The sequence below is a fragment of the Arvicanthis niloticus genome, chromosome X (genome assembly GCF_011762505.2).
Source record: "Arvicanthis niloticus isolate mArvNil1 chromosome X, mArvNil1.pat.X, whole genome shotgun sequence".
Taxonomy (NCBI): Eukaryota; Metazoa; Chordata; class Mammalia; order Rodentia; family Muridae; genus Arvicanthis; species Arvicanthis niloticus.
The window spans coordinates 25,767,867-25,786,536 of NC_047679.1; the positions used below are offsets into that span (position 1 = coordinate 25,767,867).

General features: G+C 40.2%; 1 protein-coding gene and 1 pseudogene across 5 annotated transcripts in view; both read left to right on the forward strand.

The window, feature by feature from the left end:
- Txlng (taxilin gamma) overlaps positions 1-18,670 on the forward strand; it is a 47,955-nt gene that overhangs the window by 14,104 nt on the left and 15,181 nt on the right. For 4 of the 5 annotated variants that reach the window (XM_034484880.2, XM_034484882.2, XM_076919146.1 and 1 more), the window contains exons 2-4: positions 5,162-5,462; positions 10,536-10,627; positions 16,763-16,933. In XM_034484880.2, coding sequence (XP_034340771.1) covers positions 5,162-5,462; positions 10,536-10,627; positions 16,763-16,933 — 564 coding nt within the window. The remainder of the gene's footprint in view (positions 1-5,161; positions 5,463-10,535; positions 10,628-16,762; positions 16,934-18,670) is intronic. The other variant, XM_034484881.2, reaches the window with a different exon arrangement.
- LOC117694203 (trafficking protein particle complex subunit 1 pseudogene) lies at positions 13,021-13,735 on the forward strand (annotated as a pseudogene).

Sequence of the window (18,670 nt, forward strand, 5' to 3'; positions counted from 1 at the left end):
GAAACAATTCATCAGTTCCTCAATGATTAACGCTATGCATATAGCAGCCTTTCTGGTTATATATTCTCCATAGATGTAAATGCATGTCCACAAAAATATACATTGGTTTTCATAGCAAAATTGGTCATAATAGACAAATTGGAAGTAATTTAAATGCCCATAAATTGGCAAATGGTTAAATAAAATGTGGTATGTCTCAGTCTGCATCCCAGGGATCCACCTGCTTCTGTCTCCCATTGGGATTAAAGGCATATATCACCATCACCTGGCTTAGTTTTTAAGTTTTTGAGACAGGACCTTACCATTTAATTAGGGCTGGCTTACAGTTCAGTATCATCATCTACTTCCTATTAGAAGTGAAGTTCTAATAGGTGCTGCAAGCGTGGAATACATACATGTTAATTGAAAGAGGTCAGAAAGGCTGCAGACCTAGACTCCACTTAGAGAAAATGTCCAGAACAGACAAATATATAGAAAGTATGTAGGAAAGAGGATTGGTTACTTAGGCCTGGGGTTAAGGGGGAAGATAAAAGACTGATAACTAAAAAGTACAAGGGATTTGTTGTTGTTGCTGCTGCTGTTTGTTTGCTTTTGGTTTTTCTTTGAGGAAGTGGCTCTTATAGCTCAGGGTGGCCTTAAACTCCCAATCCTTCTACTTCCATTTTTCTAATATTGGGATTATACATTTGTGCTACCACACTGGGCTCAATGTTTCTTAAAGTGCCAAAAGTACATCTCACCTACCTGCTACAGATTGAAAAAGAATAACAACACTGCAACATGCTTGTAAAGACACTTTGAATTGTGCTTATATTTCCCTAAGTGCTGTTCCCAAAGGTGCTCAAACCTCCATACAGTTGGAATTGTTGGGAAGAGATAGAACATGGCAAAAAGAAAGGGGCTTCTCAGAGCAAGCCTCTGACTCAAGGCCAGCTTTTGAGCTAGCCTCAGGTGAAGTCAGGATCAGAGGGAGGAGTAGTAATGGAAAGGCAAGGCATCTCATTAAGGTCAAGCAGAGTCAAAGACAGCATTAAGAATATCTGCTGTTGTTGCAGAGGACTAGGTTTGGTTACCAGAAACCACATGACAGCTCATAACCATCTGGTCTGATTTTCTCATCCAACCTGTCAGTGGGACTCTGCCAGCTCAGCTTGTTCCACTCTTCATTCTACATCTTCAATAGTCAGCAGCATATAAGCCACCTCTCCATACTTCATATTTGGCTTTCCTGCAGTGGGCTTACTTTCTTGGGCCAGATTTCCTGAAGTTTCACTGTCTTAGTTAGGGTTTCATTCATGTAAAGAGACACCATGACCAAGGCAACTCTTATAAAGGAAACCATTTAATTGGTGCTGGCTTACAGGTTCCATTATCATGGTGGGAAGCATGGCAGTGTACAGGAAGACATGGTGCTGGAAGAACCGAGAGTTCTATATCTTGATCTGCAGGCAGCAGGAGGAGACTGAAACATTGGGTATAGCTTGAGAATAGGAGACCTCAAAGCCTGCTCCAACAGTGACATATTCCTCAATAAGGCCACACCTCCTAATAGTGCCACTCCCTATGGCGTGCGCCACCACTGCCCTGCTTGTTCCTTATAAGTCTTAAAGTAAGCTGGTCATGGTGACACAGGCCTTTAATCCCAGCACTCAGGTGGCAGAGGCAGGTGGATCTATTGAGTTCAAGGTCAGCCTGGTATATGTATTGAGTTCCAGGACAGCCAGGCTATGTAATGAGACCCTGACTCAAAAAAAGTATTATGTGAATTGTAACTCTCTCTCTCTGTGTGTGTGTGTGTGTTTGTGAGAGAGAGAAAGAGAGAGAGAGAGAGAGAGAGAGAGAGAGAGAGCGCTTTTGAGCAACAGGGTAACAGACCCCTTGTAGGTAGAGTAGCACATAGTTTTGAACTCTGACATGGGTCTGGAGGCAGAACTCCAGTCATTTGAAAGGGCAGTACATATTCAATAATTGCTGAGCCATATCTCCATCTCCCCATTGTGAAACTCCTCTCTCATCCCCAAACAGGATCTCATCTCATTACATAGTCCTCCAGAATGCTGGGATTAAAAGAGTACTACCACACCTAGCATCCTTGTACAACTTTTAACAAACTTTGAAGTTCAGAAAAGTACACAAATTATGAACCTTTGGACTTAATAAATGTTTAGGATGTGAACATCTGTGTTATCCCATCTATATCAAGAAATATTGCTAACACTGTAGGAAGCCCAGTGCCATCTATTCACCTAGCTTCTTTCTATACATAAATTGCTCCCTTCAGTAAATATTGTTATAAAGCCTTCCTCTTGATTTTAGGTCTGTGAATTCCATACTGCTGTGTTTGCATTGTGTTCATTTTCATGGCTCAGTGCTCTGAACATACTGCAATTGATAATTCTTCTGTTGAGTTGATTTAGTTTTAGGACCATTCCCAAGTAGTGCTGCTTAAAACATTTTTTGGCCTTTCAGTGCACCTATGTACACACTTGGGTGAAATCCTAGGAGTGGAATTAAGTGGGTTAGAAGCCAAAGCGGGTTAGATTGCCAAAGAATTGCAGTGCCAATTGGTTCTCCAGAAAGCAGTGTCACTGGCCTGTAATTCCAACACTTGGAACATGGTATCTGGAAGACTGGGAGTTCAAGGCCTTTTTGGGGATACAGTCAATTCTAGGCTAGCTTGGGTTACACATGACCCTATCTTAAAAAGAGGAAAACAACACCCTAAAAGCACAGTAATTGATTTATGTCAACCTTAGATCGTAGGAGATATGTAGTAGTGGCCTTAATAGCTTCATTTCCTTCTACACTGATCCTTCAGTTATTTTTAGCTCTTCAGCTTGGATAGGCTACAGGTGATGAATCCCTCAGAATCTAGAGTTCTAGGCAGGTGTGAGCTGCCTAACACTGCCTAACATGGCTGTTAGGAAGCAAACTTGGGTCCTTTAGAGCAGAAGTATATTCTCAACTGCCGAGGTATCTCTCCAGCCCTGGGATGTTATAAGTGCAAACAACAGGTGGCTCAGGGGGTTAAGGCAGGCCACCAAGCCTGAAAACCCAAGTTCAATCCCTGGAACTCACAAGGTAAAAGGAGAGAACCAACTCCTACAAGTTGTCCTCTAGTAACCTGTCACATGGATTGTGGCATGCTTATACAGACACACACACACATGTGCATGTACGCTTGCACAAATGCACATACAAAAAATAAGTCAGTGTAATGAAAGACTTAGAAAGCAGCTCTGTTGTTAATTGTTGTTCTTGTTGTCCTTGCTCAGGCTGCCCTCAGACTCAGACTGATCTACCTTAGTTTTCTAATTGTCTGACTCCCACTAATTTGTTTTATTTTGAGTTATGGTTTTACTCTGTAGCTCAGGCTGGCTGAAACTCAGTATATAGTCTAGTCTGGACTTGAATTTGCTTCAATCTTCTGCTTTAATGTTGTATTTATTTTAACTTTTTCAGAAAGGAAAACAATTTTTATATATAGTATATTTTGACCATGTTTTTGCCTCTCCTCGGATTCCCCCCCCCCATCTGCTATATCACTTTAAGTGCTAGGAGTATAGGTGGGAGCCACCATGCTGAGCAACTGTAATTTTAAAAGAAGTATTGGTTTTTTTTGTTTTTTGCTTTTTCAGTGCTAGTGCTTAAACCCAGGGCCTTGCACATGTTAGGCATCATCCTTCCCCAGAGCTACAGCCCTAATCCATTAATTTTCAAAAGTATCTTTTCTCTAACTATGGTAAGAGATCTATACTAGATAGAGACTTTGTACCTCAGTTGTAATCAGAAAGGAAGAAACCTTTTCTTTGTTTTTTGGGGGGTGGTGGAGTGGGGTTTGAGACAGGGTTTCTCTTTGTAGCACTGCCTGTCCTGCTACTCATTATGCAGATCAGGCTGGCCTCAAACTCAAAGAGATTTGCCAGCCTCTGCTTTCCTAATGCTTGGACTAAAGGTGTGCACCACCGCCATCCAGCTAAAAAATCCCCCCCCCCCCTTTTTGAGACAGGGTTTAGAAATCCCCTTTTTAACCAGAAAGGGAATGTAGAGTTTGCAGTTGTGACATGTCATGTGACCAAATGATATTAATAATTAGGACACAGAGAAGACAAATAGGGCTAGGCAGTTGTGGTGATGCTCACCTGTAATCTCAAAATCCAGGAGGCCCAGGCAGAAGGGTAGTGGGTTTTAGGCCAACCGGAGCTATGCATAGCAAGACCCTGCCATGAACAAAGATATGACAAAAGAGAATAAGGTAAAAACAATGATTCAAGGGAGAAGAAAACCAGAGTAAATACTTTTTTGGTTTCTTTTTGTTTTTGTATGGATACCTTCCATATTAGTGATAGAACTGTTTAACATACTAGTCTCAATTCACCTACCTAATGTTCCAGTATATGTTTTCTTTGCAGGTAGAGGGTCTTTCCTGTGTGTACATGGAATTTGGGCCAGGCTACTTTTGTCCTCTGACCCTGCCATCTTAGAGCATCTTGGTGACCTCTGTATTTAACCAGAGTGGGGAAGAGATGCAGGAAAAAAAACCCATGTCCTTCTAAAACTAAAAATCTGGTTGCTAAAGTGACATGGGGGTCAACGGACTGGAAAATATAGTGTGATACTACTGGATGCTGCCACTTGTCCCTCAGTTCCTACTACATTAAATACTTTGGGAGATAGTTTTTGGTAGATAGCCACCTAGCTAGCTATCTGCACTGTCCTATCATCCTTAAGATAACAACAGGATCATTAACATTTATCAACTTGGGACAGTTTACTGTTTAAAAGATAGTAATTATTTTTAAATCATGAATTTTTATAGGGATATAAGTTTAGACTTATCACTAACCGGCATTCTTGCCTCCTTTGGTAGCATATAATTAGGTTTTGTTTTAATTTTATCTTTTTTTTTTTTTTGGCAGTGCTATGAGGGCCCTTCAAGGGCCCTTGAAGCAAAGCACTGCTACCTCAGAGCTATACTACAGCTGTTTTACTTTAATAGTCTTATGTTTAGATCATGTCTCAGTGAAACCTAAAAGCTACCTTGTTTACATCGAACACACAAACCACTAAGTAAAAGAACTGTTAAGCTATGACATACCATTAGTTATAAATATTGATTCCATTCGATTTAACTCTTTCTTTTTAATTTCTCCCCTTCTAGTGTGAAATTGGCACAATGGAAGAAGCTAGAATTTGTGGGTTAGGAGTAAAAGCAGACATGGTATGTAATTCTCAAGCAAATGATATTCTTCAACATCAAGACTCCAGTTGTGGTGGCACAACTAAGAAGCATTCACTGGATGGGGATGAAGGCAGTGACTTTATAACAAACAGAAATTTGGTGAGCTCAGTATTCTGTACACAGGAGACAAGAGAAGAAATTCCTGGACGAGAAGCTCGAACAGGTCCTCCTGATGGCCAGCAAGATTCAGAGTGTAGCAGGAACAAAGAGAAGACCTTAGGTAATAAGCTCTGTACATTAGTTGCATGTTTTCATCTATTGCTCATTTTATTCACATTGTGTCCAACACAGGTGACCATGAACACTGCTAAGTTGGATATGCTTAACTAAAACGCCTGTTATGGGCCAGTCAGGTGGCTCCGTGCATACTTGGCGCTAAGCTGAGTCTGATAGTTGGGACCCACAATTTTCAAACTTGGAGCACAACTGGTACAAGTTTTCTTCTAACATCCACACATGTACTGTGGCATACACACACACACACACACACACACACACACACACACACCCCAACACCAAAATCAGTATAAAATAAATACTTGTTACCTCAGATTAGTCAGCTTGTTTGCTGCAGTTATGTACAGGAGGTGGAAAGAATAGAAGGAAGCTTAGGTATTTCTCTCTATATAATCAAGAATTAATTCTTGATAAAATTTGAGGATAGAGTGGTAGTTGACTTGCATTATTTGCATCTTTACTAGGCTGATCAAAAAGTATGTGAAAACTATATATTTAATCAGTTTAAGACTGGACATTCTAGTTCAGGAGACAGAGGCAGGTAGATCTCTTGAGTTTGAGACAGCCTGATCTACAGAGTTCCAGGTCAGCCAGGGTTACACTAAGAAAACAACAAGAAAAGACTGGGCATAAAATTCTATAAATAGTATGTTAACTGTACTTCAGAAAGTGAATTAACCAGGATTCAAAGGTATTTTTTGCTTTCTTCTACATAGCTTGCAATTTAGATTTAAAAAAAATGTGATATGCTTAATCTTTTTTTTTTTTTTTTTGAGACAAGGTCTCATATAGTTTGGGCTGACTTTAAACTTCTTGTATCACTGAGGTTGGCCTTTAACTCCTGATCCTCTTGACTTCCCAAGTGCATCAAGGCATACATGCCTGGCCAAACCATTAAACTGTGTGTTGTTTATTGTGTCATTGTCCTCCATGCCAAGGATTGAACCTGTGGCCTCATGCATGCTAAGCAGTATCTTGTGATATGCTGAATCTCATGAAGAAGATTGAAATCTCCTTTGAGTCTCACTGGTTGCCCCTTAATTTTTTTTTTGAAGGTCTATGTAGACCTGGCTGGTCTATAACTTGCTTTGTAGACCTGGCTGGTCTATAACTTGCTTTGTAGACCAGGCTGCCTCAAAATTATAGATAACCACCTATCTCTGCTACAGTTAAATTTACCACCACATAATTTACATCTACAATTAATAAGGGTTTTTTTTTCTTTGTTTGTTTTTGTTTTGAGATGGCCTCAGTATGTAGCCCTGTATGAAAACTAAGCTGGCCTTGTTCCTACCTAGGATTAAAAATGTTTGCCACCACACCCAGCTCTATAGGTGTTATATATATGTTTAGAGTCACTTTTCTTTTGGGAAGGGGTTTTCTTTTTTGTTTTGTTCCTTTGAAACAAGGTCTTGTATGTAGCCCAAGGCTGACTTTGAACTCAGTATGTAACCAAAGATGACTTTGACCTAAACCTTTTGTCTTCACCTCCCAAGTCAAATTAGGGCTATAAGTGCATACCACCATGGCTTGCCTGAGTTACCTTTCTTATTAACATAATCTCCTCTTTAAAATGTAAAAGTTAAAAAGTTAAGGAATATGAAAAGTAATTTTTTAAAAAAGATTTATTTATTTTACTTATATGAGTACATTGTAGCTGTCTTCAGACACACCAGAAGAGGGCATCAGATCACATTACAGATGGTTGTGAGCCACCATGTGGTTGCTAAGAATTAAACCCAGGACCTCTGGAAGAGCAATCAGTGTTCTTAACTGCTGAGCCATCTCTCCTTGTATTTATACTATATATATAATATACAGCAATTCTATTTCTAGGCATATATACCCAAGAAGATTAAAAACTTGTATACATAGAAGTTTGTAGAAAATGTTTATAACATTATTATTTTTAATAGTTCAAAAGTAGAAAAAGCATGAATATTCATTAGGTGATGACGAGTAAACAAAGTATATTGGATCCATAGGATACAATACTACTTAGCTTAGGAAGGAAGAGAGTGTTGGTACAGTCTTCATGAAGGAAGCTAGCAAACTATTTTGCAATGTAAAAGAAGCCAGACACAAAAGGCTCTGCATTGTATACTTTTTCTTTTGTATGAAATAGCCAGAATTGTAAAATTTGTATCTCGAAAGTAGATTAGTGGGGCTGGAGAGATGGCTCAGTGGTTAAGAGCACTGACTGTTCTTCCAGAGGTCCTGAGTTCAATTCCTAGCAACCACATGGATCATAACTGTCTGTAATAGGATCCGATGCCCTCTTCTGGTGTGTCTTCAGACCAGAAGAGATAATGTACTCAGATATAAAATAAGTAAATCTTAAAAAGAAAAAAGAAAGTAGGTTTGTGGTTGCCAGAGCTGGGGTATATGGAAGTGCAAGAAGTAACTCTCATAGGGTATGATTTGTTTTAGGGGATAATAAAAACATTCCCCAATTAGATAGTTGTCATGATTGTACAACATTGTGACTATACTAAATTGTGTATTTTTTCCTTTTCTTGGCTTTTCTCTAGACAAAAATTATGAATTTTAAGAGTTAATTTTATTCAAGTGAATAGTACATATTTATCATCCCAGCTACTCGGGAGGCTAAGGCAAGAGGATTTTTTGAACCTAGGAAATTCAAGGCCAATCTGGGCAGTTTCTCTAAAAACAACAACAACAAAAAATAATTAAAAATAAATTTAAAAAGTCCTAGCACTGAAAACAAACATACAACAACAAAAATGTTTGAGTTTACAAATTTTCATAATGTTAGAAATAGTTTTCGGTCAAATGGCTTTTGGTTTTTTTTTTTTTTTTGGTTTTTTTTTTTTTGGTTTTTCGAGACAGGGTTTCTCTGTATAGCCCTGGCTGTCCTGGAACTCACTCTGTAGACCAGGCTGGCCTCGAACTCAGAAATCCGCCTGTCTCTGCCTCCCAAGTGCTGGGATTAAAGGCGTGCGCCACCACCGCCCGGCCTTTTGGGTTTTACTAATAAAATTTTATGTGAATAGAAAAGGTTCTTTCATTTTTTGGAGGTGGAAGAAGGCATCTTACTCTTTTGGGATCTTTACTAGGCTCAAGCCACTACTGTGCTTACATTAAAAAGTATTCAGTTTTGAAGTCATTCTGGTTTCTTCTTCCCATAGCAATCTGTATACCAGTCGTTGTTACACACACACTAATGAGATAGCTCACTTGTAAGAATGAATCTTTTTTAAAATAAAAATGGTGTCTTGGGGCTGGTGAAATGGCTAAGCAGTTAGAACTAATGCAGATGATTCAGGTTTAGTTCCCAGCACTCAAATGGTAGTTCCATGGAATCAGACACACTCTTATGGCTTCTGTGGGCATTAGGCACACATGTGGTGCACATATATATAAAGATAGATAGATAGATAGATAGATAGATAGATAGATAGATAGATAGATAGATAGATAGATAGGCAAAACACATACACAAAAGCAAATCTCAAAGAAAGAAAATGGTGATTTTTTTTTTTAAAGCCAAGCATAGTGGCATACACCTTTAGTATCAGCACTCAGGAGGCAGAGGAAGGTAAGTTCAGGGCCAACCCGCTTGATCTACTACATAATAAGTTCCAGGACAACCAGGGGTACTGAGAAACCATCTCCCAAAAAGTAAAAATAAAAAAACCACCTATTTTGAAACATAGTCCCTACCTGATTTTTTATGTCAAAGTCCTTAAAGTACTGTTATGCCTTCCCTCCACCCCACCTCAGGGAAGAATTGTCTTGGTGTTCTTTTGCTTTTGATAGCATTGGCTAACACAGTAATAACAAAGTAAATCACCAGAAAGAAAGTTACTTCATTGCTCATAGGAAAAGTATGTACATTTGAGATAGGCAAAGCATATGTCCAGCTGAAACTAACTGAAAGTCTGTCTATATTTATACTTGCTCAGACTGAAGTTTTTAAAAAATATTCTTTGTCATTTTTAATTTGCCATTTGTATTAACATAGACACCTAATGGTTAGACAAGGGAATATTTACCTCTCCATAAGAATTCTTAGTTAGCGCCGGGCGGTGGTGGCGCACGCCTTTAATCCCAGCACTTGGGAGGCAGAGGCAGGCGGATTTCTGAGTTCGAGGCCAGCCTGGTCTACAGAGTGAGTTCCAGGACAGCCCGGGCTATACAGAGAAACCCTATCTCGAAAAACAAAAAAACAAAAACAAACAAACAAACAAACAAAAAAGAATTCTTAGTTAGCAGTGTTACTGAGTGTAGAAATCTAAGATGGGGGGCTGGAGAGGTGGCTCAGTGGTTAGGAGCTCTAGCTGCTCTTCCAGAGGTCTTGGGTTCAATTCCCAGAACCCACATGATAGCCCACAGCTGTGTAACTTCAATTCCAGGGGATCTAACATCCTCACATAGACACGAATTCGAGGAATACACAGAAAATAAACAAATAAATGTTTCAAAAAAAAAAGAGAAAGAAATCTAAGATGGGAATGGATGAGGAAGAGGAGGTTCTGTTGATCCAGAATGTCAAAATAGTTCCTCATCTTCCTGAGAATCAAGCCCAGGACATGATAACCAAATGTTCTTCCACTTAGCTGTATCACTAAATAGTTTGTTTGATTTGGCTATTGTTTTCTTCTTCTTTTTTTTTTTTTTTTTTTTTTTTTTTTTGTTTTTTCGAGACAGGGTTTCTCTGTGTATCCCTGGCTGTCCTGGAACTCACTCTGTAGACCAGGCTGGCCTCGAACTCAAAAATCCGCCTGCCTCTGCCTCCCAAGTGCTGGGATTAAAGGCGTGCGCCACCACCGCCCGGCTACTATTGTTTTCTGATACAGGGTCTCATTCTGTGCCCAGGATGGTCTTGAACTTGATCTTTTTAATGTGACAAGTGGTTTGAGATAATACACTGAACTCAAAATACTTACAAAATTGAATTGGAGAATACCATATTTCTTGTCATAGGTAGAAATTATTTTGTTCTGAGATTGGAACATGGGAAGTATTGATACACTTCACAGGTCGTATTTGATATTATTATTCAGGACTTATTTCTCACCTTGTTAATCATTAGGAAAAGAAGTTTTATTACTGATGCAAGCGTTAAACACCCTTTCAACCCCAGAGGAGAAGCTGGCAGCTCTCTGTAAGAAATATGCTGATCTCGTGAGTATTCAATCGCAACCATGAGGGCCATGAAATATAACAATATTTTCTTTTATTGATTGAGTGAATGTTTGATTGGTTTTTAGAGGTAAATTCTTGGTATGTATTTTTGGCAGGACTAGAACTTGCTATGTAGATCAGGTTAGGATTAAATAACTCCTAGAAGTTAGCCTGTCTCTGCCTCTGCCTATCCAGTGCTGGGATTAAAGGTATATGCCAGCATACCCAGCTGCTTTTTCTAGCACATAGAGAACACCATAGTGCTGAACTGTGGTATCGACTGTTTTCTTTCCTTTGTATTTGAAACAGGGTCTGGTTTTATTGTGGATGCAGTCTTCAGCTTCTTGGCTCAAGTGATCCTTCTGCCTGAGTCCTTATAGTTCATACCCAGCTCAATAGATTTTCTAAAATTTGGTGTTAGGAGTTATTTATTTAATTTATGTTTGGGGGGGATGTGTATGTTTGTGTATGCATACGTGTGTACATGTGTGTGCCATGTGCCTACAGTGCACCTGTATGCATGAAGCTCTGGGTTTCATTCCCAGCACTGCATAAAACAATGTTGTGGTGCACGCCTATAATCCCAGGACTTGAGGGGTAGAGGCAGGATTAGCAGTTCAGTGTCATAGTGTCATAGGCAGTTTGAGACCAGCCAGCCAGCCTGGGATATAAGACCTTGTTTCAAAAAAAAATCTTTTGAGATAATATTTAGATTTGTTAATAGTTAAATATTTTCCTAACTTTAGAAGAAAAGATCTGGTTTTCTTTTGTTTTTGTTTGAGATAAAGTTTTATGTAGCCTTGGTTATTGTGGAACTTGCTATATGGACTAAGCTGGCCTTGGACAACTTCTGTGACCCATTTGTTGAGATAGCAAGTGGTAAAGCTCTTGCTTCCCCCCCCCATATGTGGGGGTGGGGATGGGGGATGATACAAACATGACAAAAGTTAGTGGAAGGACATTGGGTCTTTCCATCTCACTGTTGAGACTTTTTTTTTACTAAAGCTGGAACTAGTGATCCTCATAAAACACACACATCCCTCCCCCAAATGACACAGGGATAACAGGTATTTATATAACTATGCCTGGCTTTTATTATATGGGTATTGGGGATTTGAACTCATATACTCAAACTTGTCTAGAGAGCAATCTTACCCCACTTAGTACCTTTGGGATGGGTTTCTTAACACCATAAAGGTGTATAGAGGTATTAACTTCATGTAGTGGTCAGAGAGGGAAATCACAATGAAATGCCATTTTTCCTCCCTCTCTCTTAAAGACAGTCTCACTATGTAGCCCTGGCTGGCCTGGGATTCAGCAAAGATCACCAGTGTTTACCACTGCCTCCTGAGTGTGTTGTTGTTGTTTTGTTTCTGTGTAGCCCTGGCTTTCCTGGGTTTCACTGTATAGAGCAAGCTGGCCATGAACTCAGAGTTTCACCTCCCTCTGCCTCCCGAGTGAGTGCTGGGATGAAAGGCTCACACCACCATCACCAGGCTGGCTCAGAAGGTAGCACTTTTACAACTGCAAAACTTTTTTGAAAATTTATTTATTTAAATATAGGAATGCTCCGTCTGTATATACATCTACATGCCAGAAGAGGGCATCAGATCCCTTTATAGATAGATGGTCATGAGCCACTGTCTAGTTGCTGGGAATTTAACTCAGGACCTCTAGAAGAGTAGCCAGTGTTCTTAACCGCTGAGTCACCTGACCACCCAACATGCCTGGTCTAATCTTCAGATACTTAAAGAGGATAGATTTGCATGGTCTCTTGTCTTTGTTTCCCACTTGTTTAAGAAATTACTGTTAATTACATATGTATGTGTGAGTCTTTGCACATTCATGCTCAGAAGCCAGAAGATGGTTTCAGATCCCCTGGAGCTGAGGTTATAGGCAGTTTTAAGCTTCCCTACATGGGTGTTGGGAACAGAACTTGGGTCTTCTGCAAGAGCAGTATGCACTCTTAACCACTGAGCCACCTCAACAGCCCCTAAATGATCTTTAGTATAGTGCTATGTGATATACAGATTTGCCAGCAACTCTGGAAGAAATTTAGTAATGTCATATGAATTGAACATCTAGGAGCCAGCACCCTGGAGAATTTCATTTATGTTTATACCAGGAAAATTTGTGTATTATGTAGATCCAACTAAAACCTGTTTTTTCTGAACTGTCCACAAGTGAGAGTGGGTTTCTTTCTCTATTTTTTCTTCTTCTTCTGTGTAGCCATGGCTATCCTGGAACTCATTTTATAGGCCAGGCTGGCCTCAAACTCAGTGCTTTGTCTCCATCTGCCTCCTGAGTGCTGGGACTAAAGGCTACACCACCACACCTGCTGAGAGTGGTTTTTCTAATGCATTTAAAAAGTACATGATGGCTGGTGTGATGGCATATACCTTTAAGCCCAGCACTTGGTAGGCAGGTGGGTCTCTATGAGTTTGAGGTCAGCCTGAGCTACATACCCAAGACTCTGCTCAAAAAAAAAAAAAATAATAATAATAATACACGGCAAGCTTTGAACATGGGAAGTGGCTTGTCATTGGAACTCAGCAATTCTGATACTCTCCGAAACCTGTATGTATTTGACCAGACATGGAGCATGTCTCTTATATGGTGAGTACAAGAAGCAATCAAGGATCTCCACAGAGGGGGAATACAAGCTGATGTATGGGATGCACTTTTGATTCATTTGTCAGTGTCTCTACTAGACATAGCATGGCTTTCTGTCTTTCCAAACTAGCAGTTACAATCTCCATTGCTATGACATGGTCATGAACACTGCTGACTTGGATGTGGGTTCCATCTGAGATGTGCTGTACCACATCTACAGTGTGCTTGCTGTATGTGGAGCTGTTCCTGAAGAATCCTCTGTGCCTGCTGGGACTAACTGCAAAGTGAGCTCTTTTTTTCCTGGCTAGCTTCTTTTGTCTGCTCTTTGCCCTTCTCAGTTGGAGCCAGTTGAAACAACTACATCACTTCCAGAAGAATCTCTGTCTGTCTGGGCCCTTCTTGGCTTGTGGCATTATGATACTTACCTGCCTCCCCAAATTTTCAACCTGAAGGTCCCTACTTCTTATCTGCAAGTCATTAGAATGAAGCCCATAGGACCTGCCCTTTCCAATTTTATCCCCATCTAACTCTGAAAGAAACATAGAATAACCTTTTTTATATGACAGAGCCTGTGGCCCACAGTGACCTCAATAATCCCCAATAAGTAGGTATATACCAACAATTTCATGAGTTGTAGCAATATAATCCAGAATTTGACATTCTGGAGTCACCATGTGTAGCTGCCTAATTAATGTAGTGTAAATTAATGGAAATTATTAAAGCAAACATACCAGTTCTTTGGTTGTACTAGTACATCCTAAAATCACAACAATGAAAAACAAAGAGTATTTGCTTTTTAAAAATGTATTTAGGACTATCCAGATGAAATAACATAAAAGGGGCAGCAAAGGATTAGTGAGCACAGGGTTATGGAAATCCTGGAGCAGGGCTAGTTGTAGTAGTTCAGTCTACTTGTCAGCCTCTGAAGTTCTATTGCCATGCCTAGTCCATACATGGGCAACTTCATATATGCAAGAGCAGCAATTCTTCCCATAGGAATTTCTAGAGAAGTATCTGTAATTAGATGGTTTGGAAAGTTTTTGTTTGGTTGGTTTGGTCTTTTACCGACAGCCTTATTTGTCTCAGGTCAGTCTGTAACTCATGTTGTCAAGTATGACCAGGACCTCCTGATCTTGCCTTCATTATCTTCCCAAGAACTGGGATTGCAGACGATGTCTACCATATCCTACAATGATGCTTTTGGTGTGTTTTAATGGGCCACAAGGTGGCACTCTTGTTCTGTGACTCAGCATCAGTTTCTTTAGTAAAAGCTGTTCAGAAAGGTTGGTAAGGTGGCCATCTTATCTGTTAGTATAGATGTTACCTTGAAAGGGATTCATTTGCTTCTAACCTAAAATTGCAGAATCCTTGAGTCCTAGTTAGTTTTTAAAAAAACTTCTAAATTTAGTTCAGTAGCCTGTGAGTCTGTGAGTGTTTTAAAAAGACAAAGTTCAATATTAATTTCTAAATAACACACACATTAATTCCAGTTTTTATATGTATGCATGTATTTGTCTGTGAGAAAGGGTACTGACACTTGAGCCCCACAGTGTGCATGTAGATGTCAGAGGACAGGACAACTTTTCCGAGTGAGTTCTGGGGATTGAACGCAGGCCATAAAGTTTGCATGTCAAGCCTCCCACGAAGCCATCTTATCTTGTCAACACAACATCAGCTTCTTTTATAATAAAAATAAAGACCAAAGCACAGCAATCCTGTTTTTAATTAAAGGTTTTTTTTAATTTTATGTATGTGGGTATTTTTGTCTACATGTATGCCTGTGTACCATGTGTGTGCTAATGCTGTCGCAGACCAGAAGCAGGTCCCCTGGGACTGGATAGAGTTATAGACTGTTGTAAGCTGCTTCTACATGCTCAAAATTGAACCAGGGAGTTACAGATGGTTATGAGAATCATGTGGGTGCTAAGAATTGCACCCAGGTCCCCTAGAAGAATAGCCAGTGATCTTAACCACTGAGCCATCTCTTCAATCCCAATAATCCTGTATTTTATGTTTAGATTTCAGCAAATCTTAATAGCTACGAAATAGTCTATAGACAGCTAACCAACAAACACAAATTCAAGAGATGCTGGCCTTACCAGCTGAATTCGTTCTGGCCACAATAGGGGTTAGCTCATTTTACAAGGAGTTAAGCCCAAAAGAGAAAACTTTGGGAGAAGAAATATCAAGTATACCATCTGTTCAAAACACAGGATTACAGCTGGAAAATGAGGAGCCTAAATTGCCCATGAATCACCGACTTAAAACCAGGAAGAGCTAGAATTAGTCTCCGAAGTCAGACAGAGGTACAAATCAAGGTCCCCAGGTCAATTTGGAAGGTTTCAAGATTCTAGTCTCCATCTTGCTCTGTACTCTTGGGCAACTCTTGGCCTGATAATAGTTGTGCAAAATTTGGATAATAAAGTAGAACTTGAATAATTAAAAGTTGTTCTGAAGATGTGTATCTAGGGGGCTGAAGAAAGATTAAGATAAAGTCTTCCATGCATAATAAATTGCTTACTTTCCTTACAACTAGAACAGGGAGGAGGTTGGTGGTTTCACATAGCATGAAACAGTTTGAATAAAATTATACAATGCAGTATTGGGCGCTCCCTGCCGTCCTTTTGTCCTGCTGAGGATGGATCCTCCCCTCAAGTGTTACTTGTGGAAGGCAAGTACTCTACTGCTGGGTTGGAGGTAGTGTGCACATATATGCATTTTACCTGAGGAGACTAGAAGAGGGCATCAGATCTCCTGGAGCTGGAGTTCCAGACTTGTGCTGGGACCTGAACTCTTTGGTTCTCAGCTTAAGTACTGCTTAAGCCTGCTCTCTAGCCTAAGGGTTGGCTTGTTTTGTTTTGTATTTAAAGACAGGGGCTCATATTGTAAACCTGGCTGAGCTGGTACTCAGATAGCTGTAGGTTGACCTTGAAATCATGACAGTCCTCCTGCCTTAGCCTCCTGTGTACTGTGATTACAGGCTGAGGCTATGACATCTGAATATTCATCTTGATTGAATGAAATGTTCCTGATGCTCACATTTTTCCAGGTTCCTCTCTCTAAGTGATGAGTCTGGTTTTTTTAAGACTTAAAAAATATTGGGGGGGGCGGCTGTTGGGGAGAGAGAGAGAGAGAGAGAGAGAGAGAGAGAGAGAGAGAGAGAGAGAGAGAGAGAGAGGAGGGTACTGGATATTGGATCCTTTGAAACTGGAGTTACAGACAGTTGTAAGCTACCTGATATGGGTGCTGGAACCCAAAATGGTCCCCTGGAAGATTAGTAAGTACTCCAAACTGCCTAGCCATTCCTCTAGCCACAGCTCTTAGCTGGCTTTGGTGCATATGCCTGTAATTCCAGATCTCAGGTTGAGGCTGGATTGAGAGTTGTAGGCCAACCATGCTACATAGCAAGACTGTCTTTAAAAAAAAAAAATCACATAGCTGGTAACTGATTGTTCTAGCCTTCACTGAGGGAATGGGGGCTTTTGCTATGTTTTCTGAATATAAAGTGCTTGCTAATTTTAGCTGGAGGAAAGCAGGAATGTTCAGAAACAAATGAAGATTCTGCAGAAGAAGCAAGCCCAGATCGTGAAAGAGAAAGTTCACCTTCAGAGTGAACACAGCAAGGCCATCTTGGCAAGAAGCAAACTGGAGTCTCTTTGCAGAGAACTTCAGCGTCATAATAAGACCTTAAAGGTTAGTTGATTTACTATTTTAAAGTGTTGTCACAAAAGGTCATCTTGTATATATTTGAAATCTGTGCCTATCTAGAGACCAGATATGACCTTGTTTCTGGTTTGCTTGGGCTGATGCTGTGAATGAGGCAATATAATGTGAGACTGATAGAACACTGTCCCCCCCCTTTTTTTTAATTATCAAATTATAATTTTTACTTTTTAACACAGGGGTTATAAACACAAAAATGCAGGATGTGGAGAAGGGGATGACACAGGGGCATAGGTATTCAGGGGGAGTACAGATATCTTTCAGAACAGGGTATCAGCTGGGTGAAGGTTCAGGGGACAGTTCACTATGACTCTGCCTATGCTTCACTTGTCCTTATCTAAGTTGGCACTATCTGCCAAGGCTGCCTGTCTACAAGGTCTGTGACTACTCAGGCTGGTAGATTTCAACAAAAGCTGCCTGTTTACAATAGTTTATAGCCCCCCCCCCTTCAGTGTTTTTTACTTTGTGTTAGCAGGCATGTATGTCAGACCTATTGCTGATTTTAGGCTTATGGCTGATTTTAGGCCTTCAGTGTATAAGCATAAGTATACTTCTCCAAGTATAGAAGGACCATGGTGATTAGAACACTGTCTTTTAAGTTTGGGTTTCCTGTTCCAAAAAAGGAATTCCCTCATATTTGGTCACAAGGAGTAAACATGGAACTCCTACCTAACTTTCTTTTGAAAAGATTTTCTTTATTTGTATCATGTGCATGTCTAGTGCTGGAGGGGCCAGAAGAGGATATCAGGTCTCCTGGAATTGAAGTTACTGAGCCACCAACTGCTGGGTGCTGGGAACTGAACATGGGTTCTCTACAAGAATAGCAGTGCTCCTAACTACTGACCTCTTTCCAATCCTCCCTTTCTCCATCCCTCCCTCCCTCCCTCCCCCACCTCTCAAAGCCATGGTTTAAAAAAGCTCAGAGTTGCCAGTTTTTGTTTTGTTTTTTGTTTGCAGAGCACTAAAGTAGCTGCCATGAAATGAGAAACTAGTACATTTAGAGTCAGTGATAAAGGAGCAGTGCTGAGCACTCGGCCCTGCACTATCCAAGTTTTCTGCCTCACTCCTAGCTCTTGGTTACTGAGTACTTTTAGCAGTAGCATTTAGATCTTGGCAGATTTATGTAGGAAAAGTAAGCATGTATGACTTGGTATCCATGGAGGAAGAGCGAAAAAAGCCATGAAAAGAATCTGCCTCTTAACATTGTAACTGGCCTGTCCATCTGTATAATAGGGCACTGAGCTAGAACTCTGAGCAAATGCCCTCTATCTCATCTATATCCCAAAGACCTAGGTCCAACAGCATTTAACTTACGACATGGATTCTTCACTAGATGGGAGTTATCATTTGCTTCCTTTGAAAGAAACAAAATGATTTATTTATTTATTGTATGTATATGAGTACACTGTAGCTGTCTTCAGACACACCAGAAGAGGGCATCAGATCCCATTGCAGATGGTTGTGAGCCACCATGTGGTTGCTGGGACTTGAACTTAGGACCTCTGGAAGAGGAGTAGGTGCTCTTGACCTCTGAGCCATCTTTCCAGCCCCCTTGCTTCCTTTTTTTTTTTTTTTTCAAAAAAGATTTCATTTATGGTATGTGTGTGATTGCATGCTCTTGATGGGAACCTCAATTCCTTGGAGTTACAGGTGGTTCTGAGCCAACTGATTTGGATGCTGGGAACTGAACTTGGGTCCTATGGAAAA